Source organism: Opisthocomus hoazin, chromosome 26 (assembly GCF_030867145.1).
Source record: "Opisthocomus hoazin isolate bOpiHoa1 chromosome 26, bOpiHoa1.hap1, whole genome shotgun sequence".
Lineage (NCBI taxonomy): Eukaryota > Metazoa > Chordata > Aves > Opisthocomiformes > Opisthocomidae > Opisthocomus > Opisthocomus hoazin.
This window is the reverse complement of record NC_134439.1, coordinates 3,427,102-3,450,016: the sequence shown is the minus strand read 5'-3', so window position 1 is coordinate 3,450,016 and position 22,915 is coordinate 3,427,102. Positions and strand designations below refer to the sequence as shown.

The 22,915-nt window shown below is 57.6% G+C and overlaps 1 protein-coding gene across 1 annotated transcript; it reads right to left on the bottom strand.

Annotated features, from left to right (window-relative positions):
- Positions 1–292: 292 nt before the first annotated feature.
- ITGB3 (integrin subunit beta 3) lies at positions 293–22,599 on the bottom strand. Its single transcript, XM_009944742.2, has 15 exons — positions 22,309–22,599; positions 16,993–17,078; positions 12,463–12,655; positions 10,227–10,479; positions 9,587–9,749; positions 8,810–8,971; positions 8,556–8,651; positions 8,255–8,344; positions 7,561–7,695; positions 6,708–7,137; positions 4,217–4,439; positions 3,924–4,024; positions 3,678–3,797; positions 2,474–2,640; positions 293–1,703 (listed from the first exon to the last, which is right to left on the bottom strand). Exons 1-15 carry the CDS (start codon positions 22,364–22,366, stop codon positions 1,635–1,637), a joined length of 2,346 nt encoding a protein of 781 aa, XP_009943044.2. The 5' UTR covers positions 22,367–22,599; the 3' UTR covers positions 293–1,634.
- Positions 22,600–22,915: the final 316 nt, after the last annotated feature.

Sequence of the window (22,915 nt, the reverse complement as noted above, 5' to 3'; positions counted from 1 at the left end):
CTGGGGCAGGATGGAGCGGTGCTGGGGTTCACCCCACGTGCAATGGAGCGAGGTGACTGCCAGGAGTACCACAGTCTGCAGTGGACTCTGGCCCACCCCATGTCCCCAAATGTATTTTCCACTCCCTGGAGGGCACCAGTAACAGAGCAGAGACCCCCCCATGGGGGGCCCACAGCCCTGCTTGCACTGGCTCCCCCATCCCTCAGTCCACCCCAGCTCCCCAGGTCACGCTGGGGGGCCATGGGGCAGGAAGCCTGGCACAGACTGCTGATGTGGACACTGACACTGTTAGTAGTTTGAGGGGTTTTTTAATTTAATTTTATTTCTGTGGTGTGAATTTCTGCCACTCCGGTGCTGCCCATGCAACCGCCCCAGCTTCGGGGCTCGGCCCCAGCTCCCACCCCAGCGCCAGCGACTGCTGCCTGCAGCCAGCCCCTGCCCCTACACTGCTGGGGACGGGCTGGCCACGCAACACGGCCACTGCCAGCTTGGCCACCGCACTGCTGGGGCCCTGGGGGCAGCTCCATACAGAACACAAGGTCGCTGCTGCTTTTTGGTGCAATCGAGGGGAGCAGAGGCACCAGCCTGGCTGGGGCATGGACTAGGCAGCAGGACTGTGACAGCCAGACTCTACTACTGGGATGTTTTTTTATTTTCCCACAGGGTCCAGACCATGGGTGATGCACAGCCCCAGGCAGCACAACGTGGCCCAAACCCTGCCTGCTCTTCTGGAACCCTGAGCTACACGGAAAACCAACTGTGGTGCAGTTACGCAGCCCAAAAAGCACAGCAAAGGGAGGGAGGTGGCCAGGCTCAAGGGAGAACAGGCATCACGGCCCTTCCCAGGCTGCTGCCTGCACACCCACGTGCTTTGTGGCGTGGTGATGGTGGGGGGGAACGTGGGGAGCTCAGCACCATCCCAGGGGCTGAGCCAGGCTGCAGCTGGGACCGGCGCAGCTGATGCTACAGAGAGTTGGCTGGTGGTGCAAACTGAGGGCATGTGGAGGGAATGAGGAAGGGCACTGCGATGCCAAGGCCTTTGCTTTTCACTGTCCCAGGCCACAGCAGTGCCAGAAACACGTGGCTGCAAGAAGCAGGGGACTGCTGGGTTGCTCCAGTGGTGTCCTCAACCCAGAGCCGCGTGACAGATCCTGCCTGCTGGCAGCCAGCGTAGCTGCCCTGTCCGCCGTGGAGATGGCTCCTGCCCCCACGGGGACCGCATCTGTCCAGTGCACGAGGGGACTCTCCGACGGGGCAGAGCTTCACCAGCACGGGCCACGGAGGAGAGCACAGTTCGGTGTTTGGTTCAAGCAACGCTCCTGAAATCCGCTTGGCCCGATGAGCACCTAACAGTTCACAGACTTCGCCAGGCAGAGAACGTCCCATTTCTCCGCGTTCAGTGTATGGAGGGGCCGCCGGCTCCCGCGAGGCGACCCGCCGAGGTAAGGACGAGAGGTTTGCCGTGGAAAGCACGTCCCTGCAGTTACAGCGGGGTGATGGACAATAGGGCCTTGGAGGCAGGCGAGGGATTGTTAAATTACACACAGACAGACACAAGCTCTTCTGTAAACTGGATTCCAGAAGATCCCACAGATCCTCGGCTGATCCCATGGCCAGTGCTGGATGCGGCATCCTTACATGTTCCCGCGGTACGTGATGTTGGTGAAGGTAGACGTCGCCTCTTTGTATAAAGGGTTGTGGCCCTGGAAGAAGGAAGAGAAAGAGCATTATCACTTTGTGCTTGGCATCAGCATTCACTCAAATTTACAGCTGGGGAAACTGAGGCACCATTTAAGCACTGAGTGGTGGATCCGTGTCTCCACTCAAGGTTTCGGCTGCGCAGTTTAATGGCTCCCCATAAGGTTTCATGGAGGAGAGCAGGGAAAAGCTGCTGTGGAGGAGAGGGAAGGCAGCAGGAGCTCAGGAGCAGAGTGGCCTCCTGAAAGGGCCACCCCATCCCACCCCATCCCTTCCTGCTGGGGAGGCGGAGGAGAGGTGGGGGACAGGCACCGGTGCCATCCCAGCCCCCTCCCTCGTGCCCCAGGTGCCTCAGCCCTTCCAGCATCCCGTGGCAGCAGGGACCTTCCGCCTCGCTCACAGGGTGGAAACACTGGTGTGGGCAGTGAGTAAGAGGGTCACGCTGGTGACAAGCGCTTGGCATAGGCTGGAGGTGGGAAAATCATCTGGGACATCTGCTGTCACCTGTGCACAGCCCCTGGGACCGCAGTGGGCTCGGGGAAGGGGTGTCTAGGCTGACAATGTCACCCCAAGTCCTGCCAGTGACACTGTGCCATGCTTCAGAGAGGGATGGGGCAAGCTGGGCCCTAGGGACCATGCCCCAGGACCACAGACAGCAACTGGGCTCTCGTGCTGGGAGCACTGGGCTCTGGATCCACTCAGCCCAGGGGCTGTGGGACTCAGGGACTCCTGCCCGGCACAGGCAGGACTCTGCAGCCGACCCGCTGGCCCTCACCATGTCCCATTTGGCCCTGGCCTTCTCCTCCTCAAAACGGGCAAACTCCCGGCGGTCGTGGATGGTGATGAGGAGCTTCCAGATGAGGAGGGCAGCGAGGCCAATGAGCAGGATGGCACCTGTCACCGAGAGCAGGACCACCAGGACGTCCGGCCCCTTTGGGCAGTCTGGCAGAAGGAAGAGGGCAGAGTTAGGGGGGCTTGGCACCCCCGAGGCAATTAAAAGCAGCTCTGGGCTGCCTGGCTGCAGGTACATGGAGGTCCTCTGGTCTCAGGAGGGCTTCATCCTCTCCTGTTAGGGAGCAGGAGCATCCATCGCTGAGCACAGCAGGCTCTAAGAAAGAAGGATCCCATCCATGGGGTGCATGTGCTGAGATCCTTGATCTCCTGTCTGTAGGGTGAGGGTCTGTACCCAAGCCTGGAGCAGTCCAGGTCAGGGGCATCACTCCCGTGGTGGGGGATGACACTGGAGACCAAGTCCTTGGGCTGGTGGAAGTTCATCCCCAACCCACCAGCCCGGCTGACACCCCACACCGCTCCCACTCTCCGGTTGTGCATCAACACCGCGCCGGCAAACGGGGGCGGCGAGACCTGGTGCGGACCCCAGCAGCCACCCTGCTCCCCCCACACGCTGCCCGGGGCCGTGCAGCCACCCCAGCCCTCGCCTGCCTCTCCCCTCCGGGCGCGGGGGCCAGGGAGGGTGGGCTGCAGCAGTAACGGGAGCTGGCGGCTGCCTTGGTGGCTCTGCTCTTGAAGGGTCTGTGGCCACACAGCCCCCAGCTCAGCTCGAAATCAGACCTTGAGGTTGCTGGAGACCCCGGGGCTGCTGTGCATGGCAGGGGGCTGCCGTATCCCAGCCCTGGGTGTTGCTCCTGCCTGCCTAACCGGAGCCAGCTCTTACCTGCTTCCCTAAAAAATCAGAAACAGGAGCAGGGTGGTGGGAAGCCTGAGCCCCCATCCTCGGCCCCAGCGGGCGTGAAATAACCAAGCAACACGGTGGGGAAATGTGAGAGAGGCAGGAAACCACAGCCCCGGTGGCACGGAGCTGGGAACAAAGCAGCTCTTCAACCCCTCTCAGCCCCCGACTGCAGAGCCTGGCTGGGGTGGGACATGCACAGGGGACTCAGAATCCACTGATTTAGCACAGAAACCCAACACAGGAGGCTCCACACCCCACCAGCCCAACCGCAGCTGCTGGGTCTTACCTGGCTCCTCGATAACGTAGAGGATGGACTTGCCGCTGGAGTCCTCGTAGTACTGGAACCGCACCACGCAGTCGTCCTCGTCCTTGTAGGTGCAGTTCACAGCGTCCTTGCCCCTGTCACCTGCCAGAGTGAGAGGCTCAGAGCCCCCCACGCCGGGGAGATACACACAAGGAGGGAAAGAGGACAGTGTATGCAGCCCCCTGGATTCCCACGCCTTCGAGCAGGGCGCTGGGTCTCCTCTCTTACCCAGTTCCTGCACGGTCTCGATCTCGTCGCGGCACATGCGGCTGCAGGACTGCTGCTCCACCAGCGCTCCCCGCTCAAACTTCTTGCACTCCACGCACTCCCTGAGGAAGAGGAGAGAGGTACTGTGAGCTCCTCCATGCTCTCCCCAGGGGACCATCACACTTTTCGGTCTCAGGCTGTGGAAATCACTGCAATCCCAACCCAACCGAGCTGCAGCCAGTGAGAGCTCCTGCCAGCACCGCTGCAGCTCCCCGATGGGGTACAACCCATCCCAGCTTTCTGCCCTCTCTCACTTTTTGATGGTGCAGGCATCTGGGCACGTGGGACACTTCTCGCAGGTGTCGCCGTAGGAGCCGGGCTGGGTGCAGTCGCACTTGCCGCAGACGCAGGAGCCGTGGCCGCTGCAGACCAGCCCGTTGCTGGACATGCACGTGTCGGTGCGGGTGGTGCAGTTGCAGTAGTCACCAGTCCAGTCCGAGTCACACAGACAGTCCCCGCAGCTGCACTGCCCGTGGCCTGGGGACAACCCAGAGGGCATCAGGACCCTCAAGTGTCCCCATTGGTGATGATCATAGATCACCCATATGCGATGCCCATGTACCCAGAGCGGCAGCTCCACCTCCGTAGGCACGGCAAGGCAGAGCAGCCACCCAGGACAACCCTTTCCACTGTCCTTGGGGTGGGACGCACGGCAGCTCACATCAAACCTTCACCTACACCGTGTCCCCAACCCTCCTCTTGCTGCACCCGAACAAGAAAAAACTGCCAAATTTCAGGCTGAGCTGCCCCAGCTCCGGCAGGTTGGTGGCAGCAGCTGGAGATGCTCAGTCAGATCTGTCCCTGAGCTCGTCAAGCTTTGGTTTTTAATTTCAGATTGAAATTAAAATTGATTCAGGACATCTGGTCAAAACCCCCAAATAAATCCCACTCGTTTCCCCGACCAGGCAGGGGAAGCCGACTGCTGGGAAAAGCCCAACATGTTCTGCACGCTCACAGAGACTGCCTTAATCAGGGAGACAGACAGACAGACATGCTCAAATCCTGCCAAAGCCTGGAGCTATTTGGATTGCGGTTTGATTTCAGCTCAAAGACAAGACATGGTAAGTGGTGGAAATGCCACGAAGCCGGCACGCGCCGACCCATCCCAAGCCCCGAGCGCCGGGGCACGTCGGGAACGCTGCTCCGGGCAAGGGATCAGCCAGGCACCGTCCCCGCCATGGCCTCGGGAGCACCGGCGTGAGAAATAAATGTGTAACCCCGTTAATGAGGAACTGGGGCTGAGTCACAGGAAAAACAGTGCCGTGCTGGGTGACAAGGCAGGGAAACAGACGGGGAGGCTGGGGAGAAGTGGCTCAGTGGGACGGGACGGATGCCAACAGGGCCAGACAGATCGGGTTAATTAATAGCTCGCCCAGTCTGGGGGCAGTGCTTCATCATCGCGCTTCGCCGGCCGGATCCGGCAGCCCTTGTGCAAACAGGCAGCAGGGATCAGCGCCCAGCTCCCCGCTCCCCAGGGGCACCAAGGGCACTGACTGTTTAGGGTGAGGGAAAACCCAGCGTTTCCACCTCCGTTATCAGCAGGCTGTTGAGATAAAGGATCAATCCCAGCAGCACAGAGGCAGCTGTGAGCCATGAAGTTGGGCTGGGGGGCAGGCGGGATCCGAAAAACCCAGCTTGGGGACATCGGGGAGCAGGAAGGGAGTGTCACCTGGCCAGCAGGTTTCATCTCACCCGTGCTGGGCTCCAGCAGAGTGGGATCAGCTTTGGCCACTGACATTCTCCTGGGGATTTATTGGGCTCACAGCAGGAAAGCAGTGCTTTTTCGGCACTGGGTTAGCAGGTGCCTTGCCTGGGCTTGTGGAGTGGGGGTGGCCACCCCTCTCTTGTTCCCCCTGAATCACTTTTGGGGTGCTCTGGTCCTGGAGGGGACATGCCACAGCTTCACGCCCCAGTCTCGGGCACTGCCATCCCTCTTGCATCCCCTGAAAAACCAAGAGGTGGGCAGAGCACTGGGATTCACTCAGACCTCCAGTGCTTACTGGAGATGCGTGTGGGAAAAACCCTAGATGGAGGTTCCTGGTGGGCAAGAGGCCCTGGCACATCAGGACATGTGAAACTGCTGTTGGGGCGGGTGTTTTGCAGAGAGGGGCTCCTTCCCCAGACGCCAGCGTGGGAGGAGATCCCAAGGACTTGGTCCTCTCTCCTCAGGACTGAGAGCAGCAGCGGCTGGGGCTGGAGCGGGACAGTCTGGTAGCACGTGGAAGAGATGAATGTTCAGGAGGGGAGACGCTGGAAGGCCAGCGAGGGGGGAGGATTTGCTTCCCCACCTCTTTTGCCAACAGGAAGTCTTCAAGAACTGGGTGGAGGATAAAAGGTGTCTCTCCTCACCCCTCCCCCTCCACCCTGGGGTTTCCTTCTGCAGAGCAACACCTCTGATGTGTCGGGGCTGTGAATCGAGCAGGGTCCTTGCCCTGCACACCCCTGGGCTACTTCCCTGGGTGCCTACCAGCCCCCCTGATGGGACTCCTGAGTCGAAGCAGAGACCTAGGTCTGCTTTTTAACCCTCTAAGCCCATCACCCTGCCACAGCTCTCGGGCACAAGAGGTGATACCTGCTGCCAAAAAGGCAGTAATTCCCCCGGCATTGTTTCAGAGCCAGGGCTGAGCAAGCCAGAAGTAGGGACACCTCATGGGATGAGCCCCAAAATAGCTGTCGTCTCCCTTGTCCACGAGCTTGGGCAGCGTGCATGCCCTGGGCTGCCTCCCCTCCAAGCCCAGCACTCACCTGAGCACATCTGGCCCTTGAAGCGGACGCAGGAGAAGTCGTCGCACTCGCAGTACTTGCCCGTCACCTTCCCGAAGTCGCTGCTGTGGCACACGCACTGCCCGCAGATGCACTCGCCGCGCTGGCTGCAGAGGGGCTGGCCTGGCCGGGGGCTGCAGTTGTCCTGCTGCGAGGGGTTGTACTCCTCCTCCGAGCACTCGCAGTGCGAGCCCAGGCGCCCGGGGTTGCAGCGGCACACGCCGCACTCCAGCGTGCCGTTGCCTCGGCTGCAGGACGAGCTGTTGGACTCGGCTTGACTCTCGCAGGAGCAGTCGCAGTTGAAGTTCACCACCACCGTCAGGCTGTCCTTGAAGCCCACGGGTTTGATGGTGAAGGATTTCTGCTGCTCCCGCGGGCACCCCCGCACCTTGGCCTCGATGCTGAAGCTCACCTGGAAGGTAGAGGGGTGCATCTGGGTGTCGGTGCCACCAGCACGATGTTGGGGTACCTGCTCTAGTCCATGCCCAAGCCTAAGGAGCCCAGAAATGGGACCCACCACGTCTCTCTGGGCTTTTCACAGCTGTCCCAGCACGGTTGGGGTCAGGGCACCTCCCTGCCACAGTAACCAGGCTAAATCCCACGCACTGTGGGCAGCAGCCCAGGCTGAGCTAAGAGGCCATAGAGTTTGCATCCAGCAGACTAAAAAGCCTTTTCCACCCGGCCAGACCCCTCTTTCTACTGCAAAGATTACAGGGTCTGTGTCACCTGGGAGGTGGTGGGGCAAGCAGATGGTGCTGGTGGAGAGCATCAGATCAGCTGGCAGCGCTGCTACATACAGGGTGAGAAAAACCAAGCCCATGAAGAGGATCCTCACCGTGTCCCCGATCTTGAGCCCCATGCAAGACTTGAGCCCGGGAATGACCTCATCATTGAGGCAGGTGGCATTGAAGGCCAGGGACAGCTCTTCAGGCAGGTCACGCACCTCCAGCTCCACCTTGGAGCGGATTTTCTGTGGGAGAGGAGGGAGGAAAGATGGAGAATACAGCACAGGCTGGGCAGGGCTCAGTCCCAAGGAGGGGCCTCCCCGAGCGGCTGCCACGCTGCAGCAACGCTCCCGCGCGCGCAGTAAAGGAGCCAAGTGCCCCGAGTCCTGCTCAGGACTCGGCTACGTCGTTCCCCACTGGGAAATGCCTTCGAGGATGGGAAGGGGCAGGCAGCAAACATGTGATCTCGCTTCCCCGGGGTCCCCACACATGTGGGTGGAGGCAGATGTTCGCAGCTGGTCCAGGGAGGATGCTCGGGGCTGGGGGAGCTGCCAAATCTGTACGGGCTGCTTGCAGCATGAAGCAGTGGCTATTTTGGGAGGGAGAGAGCGATTGTGGGGCCGTCACAGCACATAGCTCTCCTTCAGACACCCAGGGCAAGGCTCTGGGCCCTGCAAGGGTGATCGCTTTTCCAAAAAATGAGAAGAAAGCCCCCCTGCACCTCGCTGGCCCCTCCAAGCCACCCAGGCAGGGCTGGGGCTGCACTGCCCATGGGGATGGGACGTGGTAGCACTGCACACTCACCCCGTAGGAGTCCACTATGAGCTGCAGGACATTGCTGGAGTCTCTGGACAAGGTGCCCACGGTTGTGCCTGGGATCAGCTCACTGTAGTTCTGGAGGAATATTGTAAGCATCGTCTGCTCGTGACGTGTGAATGTGCCACAGCTGGGCCAGCCCATGTCTGGGCACACAGGAGCTTCCCAGGGAGCTTTGATAGGACAGGAGACCACCAAGCTATGTCCGGCCACCCATGGCCAGCTGCAAAGGGTGCTCCTTGGGACCCGCCAGCCCCCCATGAAGGTGGCTTTGCACAGCAGCTATTACCTGGTAGAGGCCAACAACCGTATCTGTCACAGCAAAGATCAAATTGATGTTCTTCTGCGAGAGTTTCTCAGTCATCAGGCCCAGAGAGGGATAGTCCTAGGAATGGAGAGAGGCTATACCCTGGGAGCATGTACACCCAACTGCCCTGGTCCCCATCATGCTCTCCAACCAGGGCTGGACCACCTTTCCCAACCCATGGTGATCCTCAACAGGAGCTCTGAAATCCACAACTCCACACATGGGTCAAGATTTACCAGTGTGGTGGAGGCAGAGTAGAAATTGTCCTTGTCAATATGGCACTGGGCATCGTTGGGCTGCACGATGCCAGCCAGCCTGCCGTCCAGCGCGATGTGGGTCTTGGCATCCGTGGTGAAGACGAGCAGGTGGGAAGCGTCGTTTCTCCAGCCGATTTTCTCCTGCAGCGAAAGGCAGCTCCCGGTCATGCGGCAGTACGTGCCGAGGACAGCCCTACGTGCCAGCACCCCGCTGCTGCTGCACCGCCACCCCGGGTCATGGATTGGCCGAAGGGACCAACCTGCCCCTGCTGAGGGAACTGAGGGCAATCGCTCCTCCAGGGAAGTGCAATGCCAGGAATGTGGGTTGTGGAGCCTGGCAGGTGGGCATGGGCTGCTTGTACAGGTGAAAGACAGGTTTTAATTTGCTAGATTGTTAATCAAGGTGGCCAATGACTGAGGGATGCCACCCCTCCTATTTCCAGCAAAATCAAAGTGCAGGCACAGAAGATGTCCCTTCTGGGCTGGTTACTGCAGGGCTGACATGGGATCATCATCAGCTCCCCAGCACCTGCTCTGCTCCTCTCTCCTCCCAGGACCACATAAAGGTCCTACTTTTCCCTTGCCTCGGATATTGGTCTAGAAATGTCATTGCTCATTGTTCCCCCTCTCCAGATCTGAGCTGCACAGCAGCTCCACAGGGTTTATGGACTGGTGGGGTTGGGTGGTCTCTGCCAACCCACCAGGCCCAGCCTGACAACACTCTCCTAGCCCCAGCCAGGCCTTCTTGCTCCTTACATCGCACACGGTGGCCTGGATGATGGCATCAAAGCCGCCCTCGGGCGCGTCACGGTTCCGTGAGACACTCTGCTTCCGCACCTCCTCGTTGAAGCGGGTCACCTCGTCCGTGAGCGACAGGACATGTTTGTAGCCAAACATGGGCAGACAGGTTTCCCCAATCCTGCAGGAGGAGAGCAGTCAGGGCATGAGGCTCACAGGCGTGTTCCAGCTCCCATCCCTGCCCTGCAATCATCCCATGTCCCACGGTCCTGTCTGGGATGTGCTGGAGGGATCCAGTCACCCCAAGAGCCCGAGGACACAGCTGGAGGTGTTCTAGAGATGCTGGGCTCCAGTCAGCTCCCAGCCTCTGTACTGCTGGGATTTTTAGGAGTCACTTTCTTTGAGCTTCAACATGTCTCCTGAAAAATGGTGGGAAATTGTTCCCTTAAGAACTTCTCAGTGACAGTGATACCTCAAAGTTTAGACCTGCTCCTCCTCCCTGTGCCAGCAGAACATGCAGTGGAGCAAGGCTTAAACCCTGCCCAGAATCAGACCCTCAACTCTCTGCTGAAATCCATTACCATGGATTTCCAGCCATGTTCCAGAGATCTCCCGTTAACTTCTGGCCCTTACAGGACTCCCTCAGCCTGGGACTTACTCATAGCAAGGGTTTGTGATGGCTTCCGGAGGAGATATATACATATAGGGGGAAATGGGCTTGTCCACAAAGGCCCCAAAGCCGATGCGTAGGTTGCTGGTGAGCTTCCGCATCTCACTGGCCAGCTTGGTGCCCAGGTTCTGGATGTTCCGCAGGTCATCCTTCATGGAGTTGGAGAGGTCCATCAGGTAGTAGATGTCCACAGGGTAGTCTTCCACTTGACGCACTTGGACACGAAAGATCTGGGAGTCATCTGGAATGTGACAGGACAGCGGAGTGAGACATCCTCTCCTGGGAGAAGCAAAGTGGGCTCAACACAGGACTAGGGAGAAAGTCAACATACGGGGTCAGCAGGAACCAAAGGAGGTGGTTTAAAGCTCCTGGGAGGACAACACCACAATTAAAGAGACACAAAGGGGCAAAGCGCTTAGGGCAGGGTGCTTGTGTGAGGCATAAGGTGTGCACCCCTTAGAGATGGCAAATGTGGCTTATGGCTCGTGTTCTCCAAACGTTGTTACCAGGATGTGAGCAGATCCTCCTACTCAGAGCTGACCCCCCAAGCTGTCCTGCATAAACAGTGCGACCAACACATGCTGGATGGAGAAACACCCAACACGTGGGCAGCAGGTCTTACAGGGATTACCAGGGGGTTGTGTGGCTGCTTCAGGCTTCTCTGGGCTCCCTAGGACTCTGAGCATCTCCCTGGGCCCCATCCCATCCCTGTTCCTTCCCTCTCCTCTTGGGTCCTCCCAGCTCCTTCTGGGAAATTTTTGGTGAAACATTTTCTGTTGAAACAAAAACCCCCTTAGACAGAACCTTCTGGGGAACAGGCCAGTTTCGATGACTTTTGCACTTCAAAAAAAAAAAAGCAGCTGAAAATGCTTGGGGTTGACCTTTTCTTTCTGCCTTCTAAGAAAGACAAAGGTTCTTTCTTGCTGTTCTTTGAAATGGCGTCTTTGAAATGTAAGCTGGTGCACAGCTGCAGCCTTCTCAGAACACCTCAAATGTTGAGGAAAAAAGCTTTAATTGAGCTTAAATTGTTATTGTTTTCATATTTCCTTCTAAATCTGCATGTCACATTCTGACCTTCAGGATGGAGAACGCTTCAAAATCTATGAGAGCCTAAAGAGCTCCATCCCCCCTCCAGCTGCATCGCTGGAGAACCACCACGTAGTCAGGGGTCCCAACTTTGTGCTCAGAGAGCATTTGTTTCTCCTTGTTGAGCTAAAACCATGAGGACTCTAAGCCTGTGGGACATGGGCTGTGACCTGTCCTACTTATAGCCTTCAACATTTGGTCTTTATTCACGAGTCGAGACAGATGTCTTATGCCAAGCCTTCTTGGTTGGGCAGAGAGGATATCAAGCTGGGGTTTTCTTCTACTGCTTCCAAGGAACAGGGACTTCCAGCAGCACACCTACGTGCCTCCTGCCAAATATCTTCAGACCTCAACAGAGCCAGGACCACTTAGTAGCTACGTGTCCCCATGGCGCAGGAACGCTTCAGACTGCTGTCTTTCAGACAAGTCAGGACTCCTCTTGGCCAGGCCCAGGGATGTGCACAGCACACCGTGTGCTATCAGCCACTGATATCTGGCCCCAGGGCTTTAACGAGCACAAGGAACCAAAATTGTTCCTGCTGAGACTGGAAGAGTCATCGTGAATGGATGGCTGGGGGTGGCTATGCGTGGAGCAGAGCATAGTGATGGCACCTTTCACTCCATGTTCCCCAAACCAGTTTTGTGACCTGGGGCAAATGACACCCCTTAGTTTTGCCTCCTGCCTGGCATTGCTTGGAACTCCTCAACACTGGCAAAGGACCATAGCAGTTAATTGGCTCCAGCCTGGGAAATTACAGGGACCTGTTGGCAGTCCAACCCTACCATCTGCTCTATGGCTCGTTAGACATGAGCTGAGTTTCACCAAAGCGCTCAGAGCAAAGCAGCGGTGGCTAAGGTTTAAAGGCTTTACAGAATAAGCTCATGTGTTGGTGAGGTCGCATCCCATCCTGCCCCTCAATGTACTGCAGGACTGAGCCAAGAGACCAAACTGCAGAAATCTGCTTGTAGACAGCCTGGCTGCCCATCGGGGATGTCCCTGGTGGGTTCGGTGCAGCCCCCAGCCTGGCCTTGCCCCCACCTTGGGGAGTGGGACAGGGTGGCAGCGCACCCATCCCTTCAGCCTTTTGGGCTATTCCCACCACATCTCCCCTTCCCACAGTAGTCTAGGGGCTCTTACCCGGCCGCAGGTTCAGCTGTATTTTCTGGGGGCTCATCTGGGTGGTGGTGGAGCTCCCTGAGCCCTTGTCGCTGAGGGGTCGGTCCTCCAGGACGGTTACGGTGCTGGTGGGGAACTCGATGTGGTCCTGTTCACAGCCGTTTTGCAGGAGGTTGATATACAGGTCGCACCGGGGGAAAGATTGCTCCAAGACCTGTGGAAGGGGGAGACCATCAGGAGCCAGCTCCTGCAGGAACCCCTGGGGTTATGCCGTGAGGAGGAGAGGAGGCTGCTTTTTCATGGAGAGCTGCAGCTTTATCACACCTAACGCAAGACCGACATTAGAGGCTTTTTGGGGCTCGCGGTCTCTGCTTGAGGGAAATGGCAAACAGAGGGGTTCTGGGATCAGCAAGTCCTGCTGGGTCTCAGGGTGCGTTTTGGTCTGCCGTATTCCGCGAGGGAGCTCAGCAGCCCCTGCCAAGAAGGAGTGATGGACAACAGATCCCTGCCAACCCCCCTCCTGGCTCCTAGCAGCTGGAGCCTCAGGCTTGGTTTTTGGCAAAGCTGAAAGAAAAGCCTGTCTACATGGGATGGCTGGAAGAGGGTGAAGTGGGATGTGAACATGGCAGGCTGAGGATGAGGGGCAGAGTCTGGAACTTTTTTATTGTTTTTCTAAACTTTGGCAAAAGACAAGCCACCTTTCCCCCCCATTTTCTCGACATGTGCCCTTAGAGATCTTGCCACAGGCAAGGAACAGGCCTGCTGTGGGTGAGCTCATCACATCAAGTGGTGCTTGGTTCCTGTCTCAGAATGGTTCAGGCTTATCTCCTGCTCTCCAGCTTCCTGCTGGATGGAGTCGACCGGGGGAAAGGAGAACCAAAAAAGGAGTGAAAGAAAGAAAAGGCAATCGGGCTGCGGGAAAAGCCACCAAGTGCCTGTCAGGGGCAGGAAGCACAAAGTGTGGAGTCACCATGGGCCTCCAGCCCTTTCCTAGAAAGCTGCCGGCTCCTCGCCCTTATCACAGTGCATTCAGAAGGGCTCCAGTTGCTTCGGTTTCTCATGAAGACAAATATGGGAAGAATTTCTTTCCCAGCCCAACACTGCCAGGAACTGCTGCCACGCATTCCCGGACAGGCAACAGCCACCCTCCCTTCCAAAGGGATTCTCCATCTCCCTCCCACAGCCCAAATCTTTCTACATTTAAAGTCCTACAGCAGATGACCAGCACAGCCTTTCCCTGGGGCAAAGCGAGGTGGCACAAGTCCTGGTGGGGCTGTTTCAGCTCCCTCCCTGCTCCTGGGAAGCTGGATCCCAAAGCTGCAGCCTGCCAGCACTGGAGAGGTTCCCCACCCGGGATGTCATCTCCCTTAGGTTCAGGCTGACTGAACCCAGGAAAGAATTTGTTCTACGCAAACAAGTAGAAAAATGCAAACAGTGTCGGGAGGCCCTGGCTGGCCGACAGCCCCCTGGAAACGGTGGCCAAACCATAGCCAGAAAATACATCAGCAGGCGTGTTCCTCCCCCGCCCTCGCTGCCTGGACAGCGTGCTGTTGGTGAAGATGATAAGTCACCCCTCTAAATTAGCTCCCTTGCACCCACCCACCCTGCAGTCTTGTCCCACGGGGCTCTCCGCTGCAGGGCTGTGTGCCTGGTTTACTCCAGATCCCATCAATCATCACCTACATTCCTGTCTCAGGCGGTGAAATCACTGGAAAAACAGGCGGGTGAAAAGCAGACTGGGCAGACAGGTTTTTAACTGGTGATGGGCTCTCAGGTGATGCCTGGAGATCCCGGGGAGCTCCCAGGACCTCAGAGGCCATGCAGCACCTTAAAGGATTAGCAGCATCATTCCTGCTGCGAGATTCCCATGGAGAAGCTATTTAACCCCAGGGCCACATCCTGCCCCTTTCCCTGGAAGCCTAGATACTAAGGTTGACTCAGGATTCACAGGAGCCTCCCCAGCAACAAAACTACTGCAAAAGGCCAAGAAAAAAAGCTCCATCGATGGGGCATTTGGCTACGAGGCCCTCACAGCCCCCAGTCTATTTTTCCCCCCTCAGTCTCCGTAGATTTGCAGACTCAGCAGCTTGGACACAGCCCCAGGTAGGAGCAATCTGGAGGCAGCCCTAGCTTGCTGGTGACAAACTCACAGCACAGGGACTTCATGCACTGACACCCCCCCCCCCCCCAACCCCGCTTCCCCGTCAGCGCAGCGCTGATAGCTCCCCATCTGAGATGCTGTGGCGGGGGGGGCACGTGTTCCCACCTCCTCTACCACAAGCCATCCCGCAGCCCTTGGCTGAGATGCTCCCCAGCTCCGCTTCCACTTTGACTGCCTCTGTCCCGCTGCAGGAGAGGAGGTTTCAGCTCAGCATCTGCCCAAGCTCCCTCCAGGACAGGAAATCTGATGAGTTTACCCCCGATCGCTGCCTCCAAACCCTGTAAGTGAGGGCAGGGTCAGGCAGGGCCAGCTCCATCCCCGAGCTCTCTCGCTGAAGTCACACATCCCCAGGGCATCTGTTTTCATCCCGCAGGCAACCACATACAGCATCAGCTTCTCTGCAGGAGAGCTCCTGGGAAGACCTAAAGCACAGATGCCTTCGCAGCTAAAACTTCCCAGCAGCTTTTCCAAATCAAACCCTGGTCTAGCCTTGCCTCCGCATTTCCTCCAAGGGAACCAGAGTGGGTGACATTTTGAGTGCGTGGAACCCTGGAAGATCTGCCACGACAATCTCCAAAGTGATTTTAGAGCCACATCTTAGTGTTAAGGCTTGGCTGAGTTTTTCCAAAAGGAAAAGTGAGTGGATAGGCATGTGTATTTGTTGGTAAAAGTGGTCAAGTTTTCAGAAAAGTAAATAAAACTTGATTCCTCTCTGCATCAGCGCTCGGTGGGGTCACCGATCACACGAAACCACAATGAAATCCATCTCCTGTCCAAAGCCAGGATGGAGCAGGAGTAGCTGATAACCCCATGCTCCTCGGGCAGGCAGCGTGGGTTGGAAAGGGCAGTGGGAGCAGAAGGAGCTCAAATAAGGGCACTGTCCCTTTAAAAAAAGGGAGGGGGGGGAAGGATCAGAGACCTTACCCACTCCAGGGAAATTAAACCCACAGAAAAAACCCTCATTTGCTAAATTAAGACAATATGGTCCAGATGTTGGAGGCAGAGTTGCTGAGCAGAGTTTGCACAGCCTGGCTCTCCCGGGGCCGGTTGCTGGCAGCGGGACGACTCCCTCGCTACTTGTCACGTCTGTCCATGAGCACAACCCTGAGCAGCACTGGAAATATTTCCTTTTTTGGAAACCTTTGCTGATCTGGAGAGAAAAAAAAACCCATCATAGCCTCCACTGCAGCATCAAGACACCAGCCCGTCCCAGGCTCAGCGGCTGGGAAGGAGCCAGCCCAGCCCAGCCCAGTCAGTGGTTCCCCCTCTGGAGAGGGGAGCAAGGTCCCTTATCACGCTGCAAAGTTCAGCCACTCCTTGCGGGAGATAAGATGGGGCACAAGCATCTTCATTCACACCGCACGCCAAGATCCTGGCGATATCTGATGGGCATGGCAAGCGGAGGCGTCCCCTCCGGATACACACTGACCCCAAGGCATCAGGCCATGCCGGCACGATCCAACAGCGTTTTCCAGCTTGGATCATTTTTTCCCAAGTCTTTTCCCAGCCCCAGTGGGCACCGCAGGCACAGCCACAGCCGGAGGAAGCAGGGTTTCACGGATGGAGAATCAGAAAGCAAGAAAAGCCTTGCCAGAGGAGGAACTGCTCCTGGCTGCGAAGCCTTGAAGGTTTCATCACCTCTCCCCATCCCGGCCTCACCTCCCTTGTCTCTGCCCTGGGGCTGCTCTCCCATCCGTGCTGGGAATCTCCCTCCCCTTACACCCCACGGACCAACCCCCCGAGCAGCATTTTTGGAGCAGAGCGTGGCAGAGCTTCCAGGCTCTCACCCACCCAAACAGGGTCATTTTTAGAGCTACAGCTCAGCTCTCCCATCCCCTTTAGCTCAGTAACCAAAACCAGGCACCTTGTCTTCCTTCCACCCTCTTTCCAACAAAAAGAGGGTTTTTAAACCCAATCCCGAACTTCTAATCAGTATTTTTGTTTCCTCCCTCCAGGCCCCCTTCCCTTTCCAGCCCTTCCAGCAATTAAGCTCCTTTACCCAGAGCTTCACAATGGGTTTTCAAGAAGCAAACCAGAAGTAAACGAAGTTTTCAAATGTACATTTTTTGAAAGACAAAGTGAATTCGCAGTGAAATCATCAGCATTTCCCAGTCAGCTGGATGTAGCTCCCACCAACACACCCCAAGCAGGGGCAGATGCTCAGAGCAAGGCAGGCAGGAGCAGCCCAAGCCCCGTGATGTGCATCTCAAGCTGTGGTCAGAGCCAGATGCCGCAGAGGAATGTGTTTAGATACGGTGGGAACAGATGGAGACCGAGCTCATGGCTGTAACACAGAGATCAACACCCATTCCACAGTCCAAAGGCTTGTCCCTTCCTACACATCCCCCCTCCTGCTCAGGGATGGGCTTCAGCCTCCCCCCAGCTCTTACCTCTGCAGAGCACCAGGCGCAGAGGGGGCTCACAGCCAGGCACTGTTTGCAGGAGCTCACCCCACGGGTGGTGCAGATGTTACCCCCTGAAACAGCAAAACAGAGAGTGGTTACAATCTGCAGGGCCCAAAATCTACACGTGCACTGAAAGTCTCAGTGCTCAGCAAGCAGCTTCAGGAGCAGACACATGCCACCAGGGCTCTGCTCCAACCCCTTTCCTAGCCCCAAAGCCCAGGTCCTCCCTTCCCTGCCCCTTTTATAACCACCTCCCCAGCCCAGTACCAGCTGGGCTTCATCCTGCCCAGCGCTATCATCTCCCTCCTGCCAGCTCCTTAAAGGGTCCCCCCTACCCCTGGAACCTTGCACGCATGTTGGAGTGAAGCCCCAGCACTGGGCGGGGGGGACACACAGCCTCTCCCCTTGTGCCTCCCTGCAGACATTTTGGGGCAGCAGAGAGGGGGATGGGGTGAATTCCCAGGGGCGCAGTGTGGTACCCACAGCCCAGCCAGCGGGCGGGGAACTGCCGCCTCTTCCCACCACCCCCAGCCCAGGGTAGCTGGTGCCTTCTTGTGCAGACGCTAAACTCAGAGGCTGGTCCTGGCTGGGGTTCAAGCCCAGGGAGGGAAAGGGCACAAGTCCAGAAACGTGCTGGCAGCGGTTTGCACCGATGCCCCGGGCGAAGGTTAGGCTCTGTCGGTGGAAGTGGTGGTGGAGGCATCAGGAGACTCACGCTGGCACCAGTCATGGTGGTCAGAGGCCAGCGGGTCCGAGGCGGGGGTTAAAGGGCCCCAAAATGCCCGCAGGGGCCCTGGGGCAGCGCCAGCACCTGCCGGGGCAGGATTTGCTCCTCCGGCAGAGGCAGCGCCGTGCAAAGCTGTGGTTCCCACTGCCAACAGCCGGTGCGGCGAGCAGCTGGGGGCACGGCTGTGGTGACATCACCCTCGGCTCTTCCTCCCTCCTGGGGCACAAGTGTCTCAGCAGAGCCTTAGGATTCCCGGAGCAGAGCAGACCACAGCCGTGTGCCTCCTTGCCACCTGGGGAGCCTGGGGGATGCCGGCATGGAGTAGTGGGCGCTGGGGTCTCCCCTTTGCCCCGTGTCCCCCTGTCCCCACCCAGGGCTCTCCCCAGCAGTCGCAGGCAGAAGAAGCGGCGTTTTCCCCAGCTGCAGGAAATGCAACATGGAGCAGAAAGCAGAAATGGAGAAACGATGTCATCAGGTCTTTGGACAGAACACGGCGACGGCACCGTGCGCTCGTGCCCGCTGGCAGACAGCCTGGGAGCGCGAGCGTGCGTGCGTGCGCGTGTCTGCACGGCGGCTGTGCGTGCAGCGTGTCACGGATGTGCGTGTCTGCACGAGGGTGGTGTCACACGCTGAGCTGGGCACGCTCTGGCTGCCCTGAAGGCCAGCAGTTGCTTGGGGACGTGCCCCAGGGCACTGGGGCTGGTGTGTCCCGTCAGACCTCTGCCACCTGCACTCCCCGCTCGTCCCACGCAGGGGGACTAAACTCCAGCCTAAAACCTGACTGCCTGGCTCAGCACCAGCTCTGGGGTCGCACCCCTCCCAAAGCTTTCACCATACACCAAAGTACCCGGCTGCAGCCTGGGAGGATGGGAAAGACTTTAAATTTAGCACTGCCCAAAAGAGCGGCGGGTTGATCTCTGGTGCTTTCCGCACCGAGGACGCTTAGCAATGTGCTAACAGCAGTATTGCCTCCTGCGGCGGACGGGTCCGGATGGCGGGGCCGAGCGGGGAGAAGGCAAAGGGCCCTCTGAAAGCAGCAGCGGCACCGACAGCGCCAGCTCCCGCTCCTCACGCCTGCTCCTGCTGCGTGTGTGTGCGATCCCTCCTGCCTTGCCAAGCGCCGGCGGCTGCAGCCCGGTGCCGGGGCGCGTGCCTTGGATTTGCGCTGTGCCGAGCCTTGGATCGCGCTGCGCCGTGCAGCTGGGAGCCGGTTTCAGTGCAGCTGGCTGTGGCTCGGCCCTCCGGCATTACCCTGGCAGCCCTCGGGGACGGGGACGGCCCTGGCAGCTCGAGGTGTTCAGGATTAAACTCTCGGAGCTGCCAACCCCGGGGCCACGTGCCCGAATGTGGGAACAGCTTCCAAACCTGCAGGTCCCCGGGAAGCCCTGATGCTTTGACATGCGGACCAGCACCACAGCCCCTCAGTCGGGGTCAGAGGTGCCAGGCAGCCGCCTGCTCTGTGCCAGGGGTTTCGTTGCTTTCTGCTCTCCTTCCCTCCCTGTAGCACCTGCGTCCAGCCGCTGACTCACGGCTGCGGTGGCTGCAGCCTTGGCTGGGGCAGGGTTATAGCACCCAGCACCACCAGCACTGCTCCTGGCTCAGACTCCTGTTAAACACCAGTGTGGGATTTATTTCCCAGGTTTTAGTTCATCCTGGGATGGTTTAGCCACATGGCTCTGCCCCAGCACCCGGCTGGCTGGGGAGGTGCAGAGCTGACAAGGGCCCCTGCCACCCACGGGTGCTCCAGCCACGCTCCCAGCCAGAAGACAGGACCCAGGGCTCACACCAGCATCCGGATGTGAGATGCATTGGTCCAAATCCTATCTCTGACGGACTTCCCCTGTGACTTGAGCCAAGTCCTTCAGCCACTCCCTGCCTCAGTTTCCCCCGTGCAGCATTAACCCTGGCCTCAGTGAGCACCGGCTGCACAGAAACACTATGTGGAGGATTTCCAAGCTCATGTCTGCTGGCCAAGGCCCTCGCTGCCTCTGCTTTGTCTCCTCATGCTGCAAAACCTGAGCTCTAACGAGCTAAGGAGCCCCAGAACCACCCTTTGGGCTGGGTGGTTTGTCTGCTCCCCAGCAGTTGCTGCACATCACCTCCTGCCTGTGCGCAGCCTCTAGGCTCCATGGTTTCCTTTCCTCCCCTTCTGCCGCCATGCCACAGCCCAGGGGTCCTTGATCTGGTGTCCCCCCCTCCATGCTGGAGACGTAAACCCGATTTTCTGGCTGATTTTGGAACAAGGGCCACAAGCTGGGCTGGCTTGCCCAGGCCAAGCAGCAGCCCCGTGGCTGGGGAGCATCACAAGGGCTTAGATGGGGCTGCAGCACGGAGGGTCCCTGCAGGAGGGACGCTGCCGTGTCCGAGGCTGCCCTGGGGTCTGCTGTCACATTGTGCCACTCTGCCATTGCTGGCAGCAGTGGCTTTGCCACCTCAGGCTGCCCAAAGCTGCAACGTGGAGGTCTCTGCCCCAGACATGTGCAGCCCCATGGTCTCCATCACTCCATGACCGCGACATGTACCCGGGGATGGAGGACCCTTCCCCAACCTCCAGCACCATGCGGAGCCGTTCTTGGCTGCACTTAACCCCGGGCTGGATGGAGCAGGGCCATCCCTCCCCCCTAGGAAGGGGCCAAAATCCGCCGGGCGCCGGCGGTGGTTAACCGAGGGCAGTTCTCACCATCCAACCATGCGGCTCGTCCTGCTGCAAGCAGGCAGCCTCACCCCTCTCGCTGCGGGGAAATGTCTCTATTTCGGCATTTCCAGCACTGCTTGCGTGGCTGGACGCATGGGCACGGTGTCGGGAGGGCTTTGTGGCGGGGAGCGGGGAGGGGAGTCCTTGGGGTGATGTAAGAGTAAAAGCAGAGGCGAAGGAGAGCGGAGGATGCCGCAGCTCGAGCCCCTTCAGGTTTTGGGCCTGCGATTGCCCAGCAGTGCTTCCCAGGCTCGGGAAGCTGCCTGACTGTGAGCAGGTTAACAAGATTCCAGCACAGCCTAAATTAATAAATTCTGTGTTTTTTAGTTCTTTTTTTTTTTCCCTCCCCATTTTTGGGGCTTTTTTTTTCCAGCCATAAAAACAAATAAACCCGAGTACAAAAGCTGCATTTTTTTACTACAAAAGTAGCTGGTCTCATATAATGACCTGATCCTAAAGACTCGGGCTTTAAAAAAAGAAAAGCAGTCCTAGCACATGAAATACAGGGAATCTGGGCAGCATGGGAGCCACCCGCCTGGGGCTGGGCAGTGCTTCGGCCCCGGAGCGACGTGAAATGATGCGCTCGAAATACCCCAGAAGTCTGTGGCTGAGCATCACCCTTCCCTGGCTGGAGAAAATGACTCCGTCCCTGGTCTGCACTCCAAATAAACTCTTCTACGTACTGCATGAGCCAGCCACACACTTGTTTCTTCCTCTCCTGACAATCTGAGCAGGAAAGTGCACACAGAAAACTTGATAAAGGTATTTTGGACAACTCAGTTAAGACACAGAACATACTTACATCCTCTCTGACCTTTCTGCTTGACTCAGCGAGAAGGATTTAGGCTTTTCTGGCTGGTCTTTTGCCCATGCCATCCTGGGACTGTGTCTTTTCTCTGAACCTCTCCCTGTCTGCCAGCATCTTCCCAGAGATGGGATGCCCGGAACTGAGCTCAGCTGGTTACAGGCACCGACACACAGGACCAGAAAAATCACCTGCACAGCCCCAAACTGCAGCTCTATAAACTGAAGCTCTTCCAGGGCTTATCCCATGCCCTGTACTGATGACAGCTCACGCCAGCAGCAGATCGGAGCCTCAGGCTGTTCCTGGGAATTCACCAAACTCTGGAATTCTTTAGACAGAACAATGTTGCCCCAAACCCCCTCGAGTCTGGCCTCAGAAACAATGGGACTGATTTATAAACCAGGAGCTGAGAACACGGCACCATTGTGCAGTTGTAGGATTTACTTTGAGCCCCGGAAACACACCCGGGGAGGAGATAACGCTTTTACAGGGCTCTTCTCCATGCTTCAGACATTGGAATATTTTTTAAAATACAAACTACTTTGTCCTGAAATCACCTGATGCCAAAAATCTGAGTTTTTAAAGCAAAGCACCAAAACAGCACGAGAAAAAATAACACAAGACAGAAATGCTGACTTAAATACACTCCATGCCCTTAAAATGACATGGATACAGCAACTACCTGCCCTGCAAACTCCCCCAGCGTACTTTCTGCTTACTAAGGACAGAGCCCAAGTCACACCCCAGTGCTTCCATTACAAACCAGTACCCGGAACCAAACACAGCATAGGTAGAGAATATAAACTTGCTGCACCCAGTGCGAGAACAACACACCAAACCGTGTCTCGACCCTATAACATCTCCGAGAAACCCTCCTAGCCCCGACCGGCTTGAGCAGTGCTTTGCATTTGGGAATCGCGCTGAGGTTTCAGGCTGCCAGCTCCCCCTCCGAGCGATTTTCCCAGGAAATCGCAGACCCTGGGAATGCAGAAAGTCCTGGGATTTTGAAAAGTAACAGGCAACATAATCACTAAGTGACCTGGCTTTAAGCAAGCTACAAGGCTGTAAACCTACCCCAGCCACCAGCAGCGCAGAGCACGAGGATCCCGAGAACCACGCAGAGTTTTCCCATCTTCTTCTCCGAGCCCCGCGCGTGGGGGGCTGCGTGGACCAGCCCCGCCGTGAGCGATGGAAAGCAGCTCTGGGGCAGCCAGAGGTTTTGAGCAGTCCAGGAGATGAATCATGAGTCTGGGTGTATGACACACATGGCGAGCGGGGCCGGCCGGAGGAAACGGCGCTGGATAGTCACTCAGTTTTGAGTCAGGGAGTGCCCCCGCCCGCTCTGCCTGCAGCTCCTCATGCTTTTTTCCGCTCTCTCAGCTCAGACAAGGACCTAATAAACCCTGGCAGCAAGTACGCTGCACTGGTGACCTACAGCCCCGGGGCTGGTAACAGGCTCTTTCCCATAGGCTCTTTTGCCTGGGTTTAATTCCTTGCAAAATCTTGCTCACTCCCTCCTTTTATTAACTCTTGCATGAAAGGCAGCCTGGGTTTTGAACCCAGTCTGAGCAGCCTCTGAGTTCAAGGATTGTAGGGGAAATAAATAGAGCAAATATATAGCGATATGAAAGTGTGGGTTCTCGGCTCCCTTCCCCAGAGCACTGGTGCAAATGGGAATATC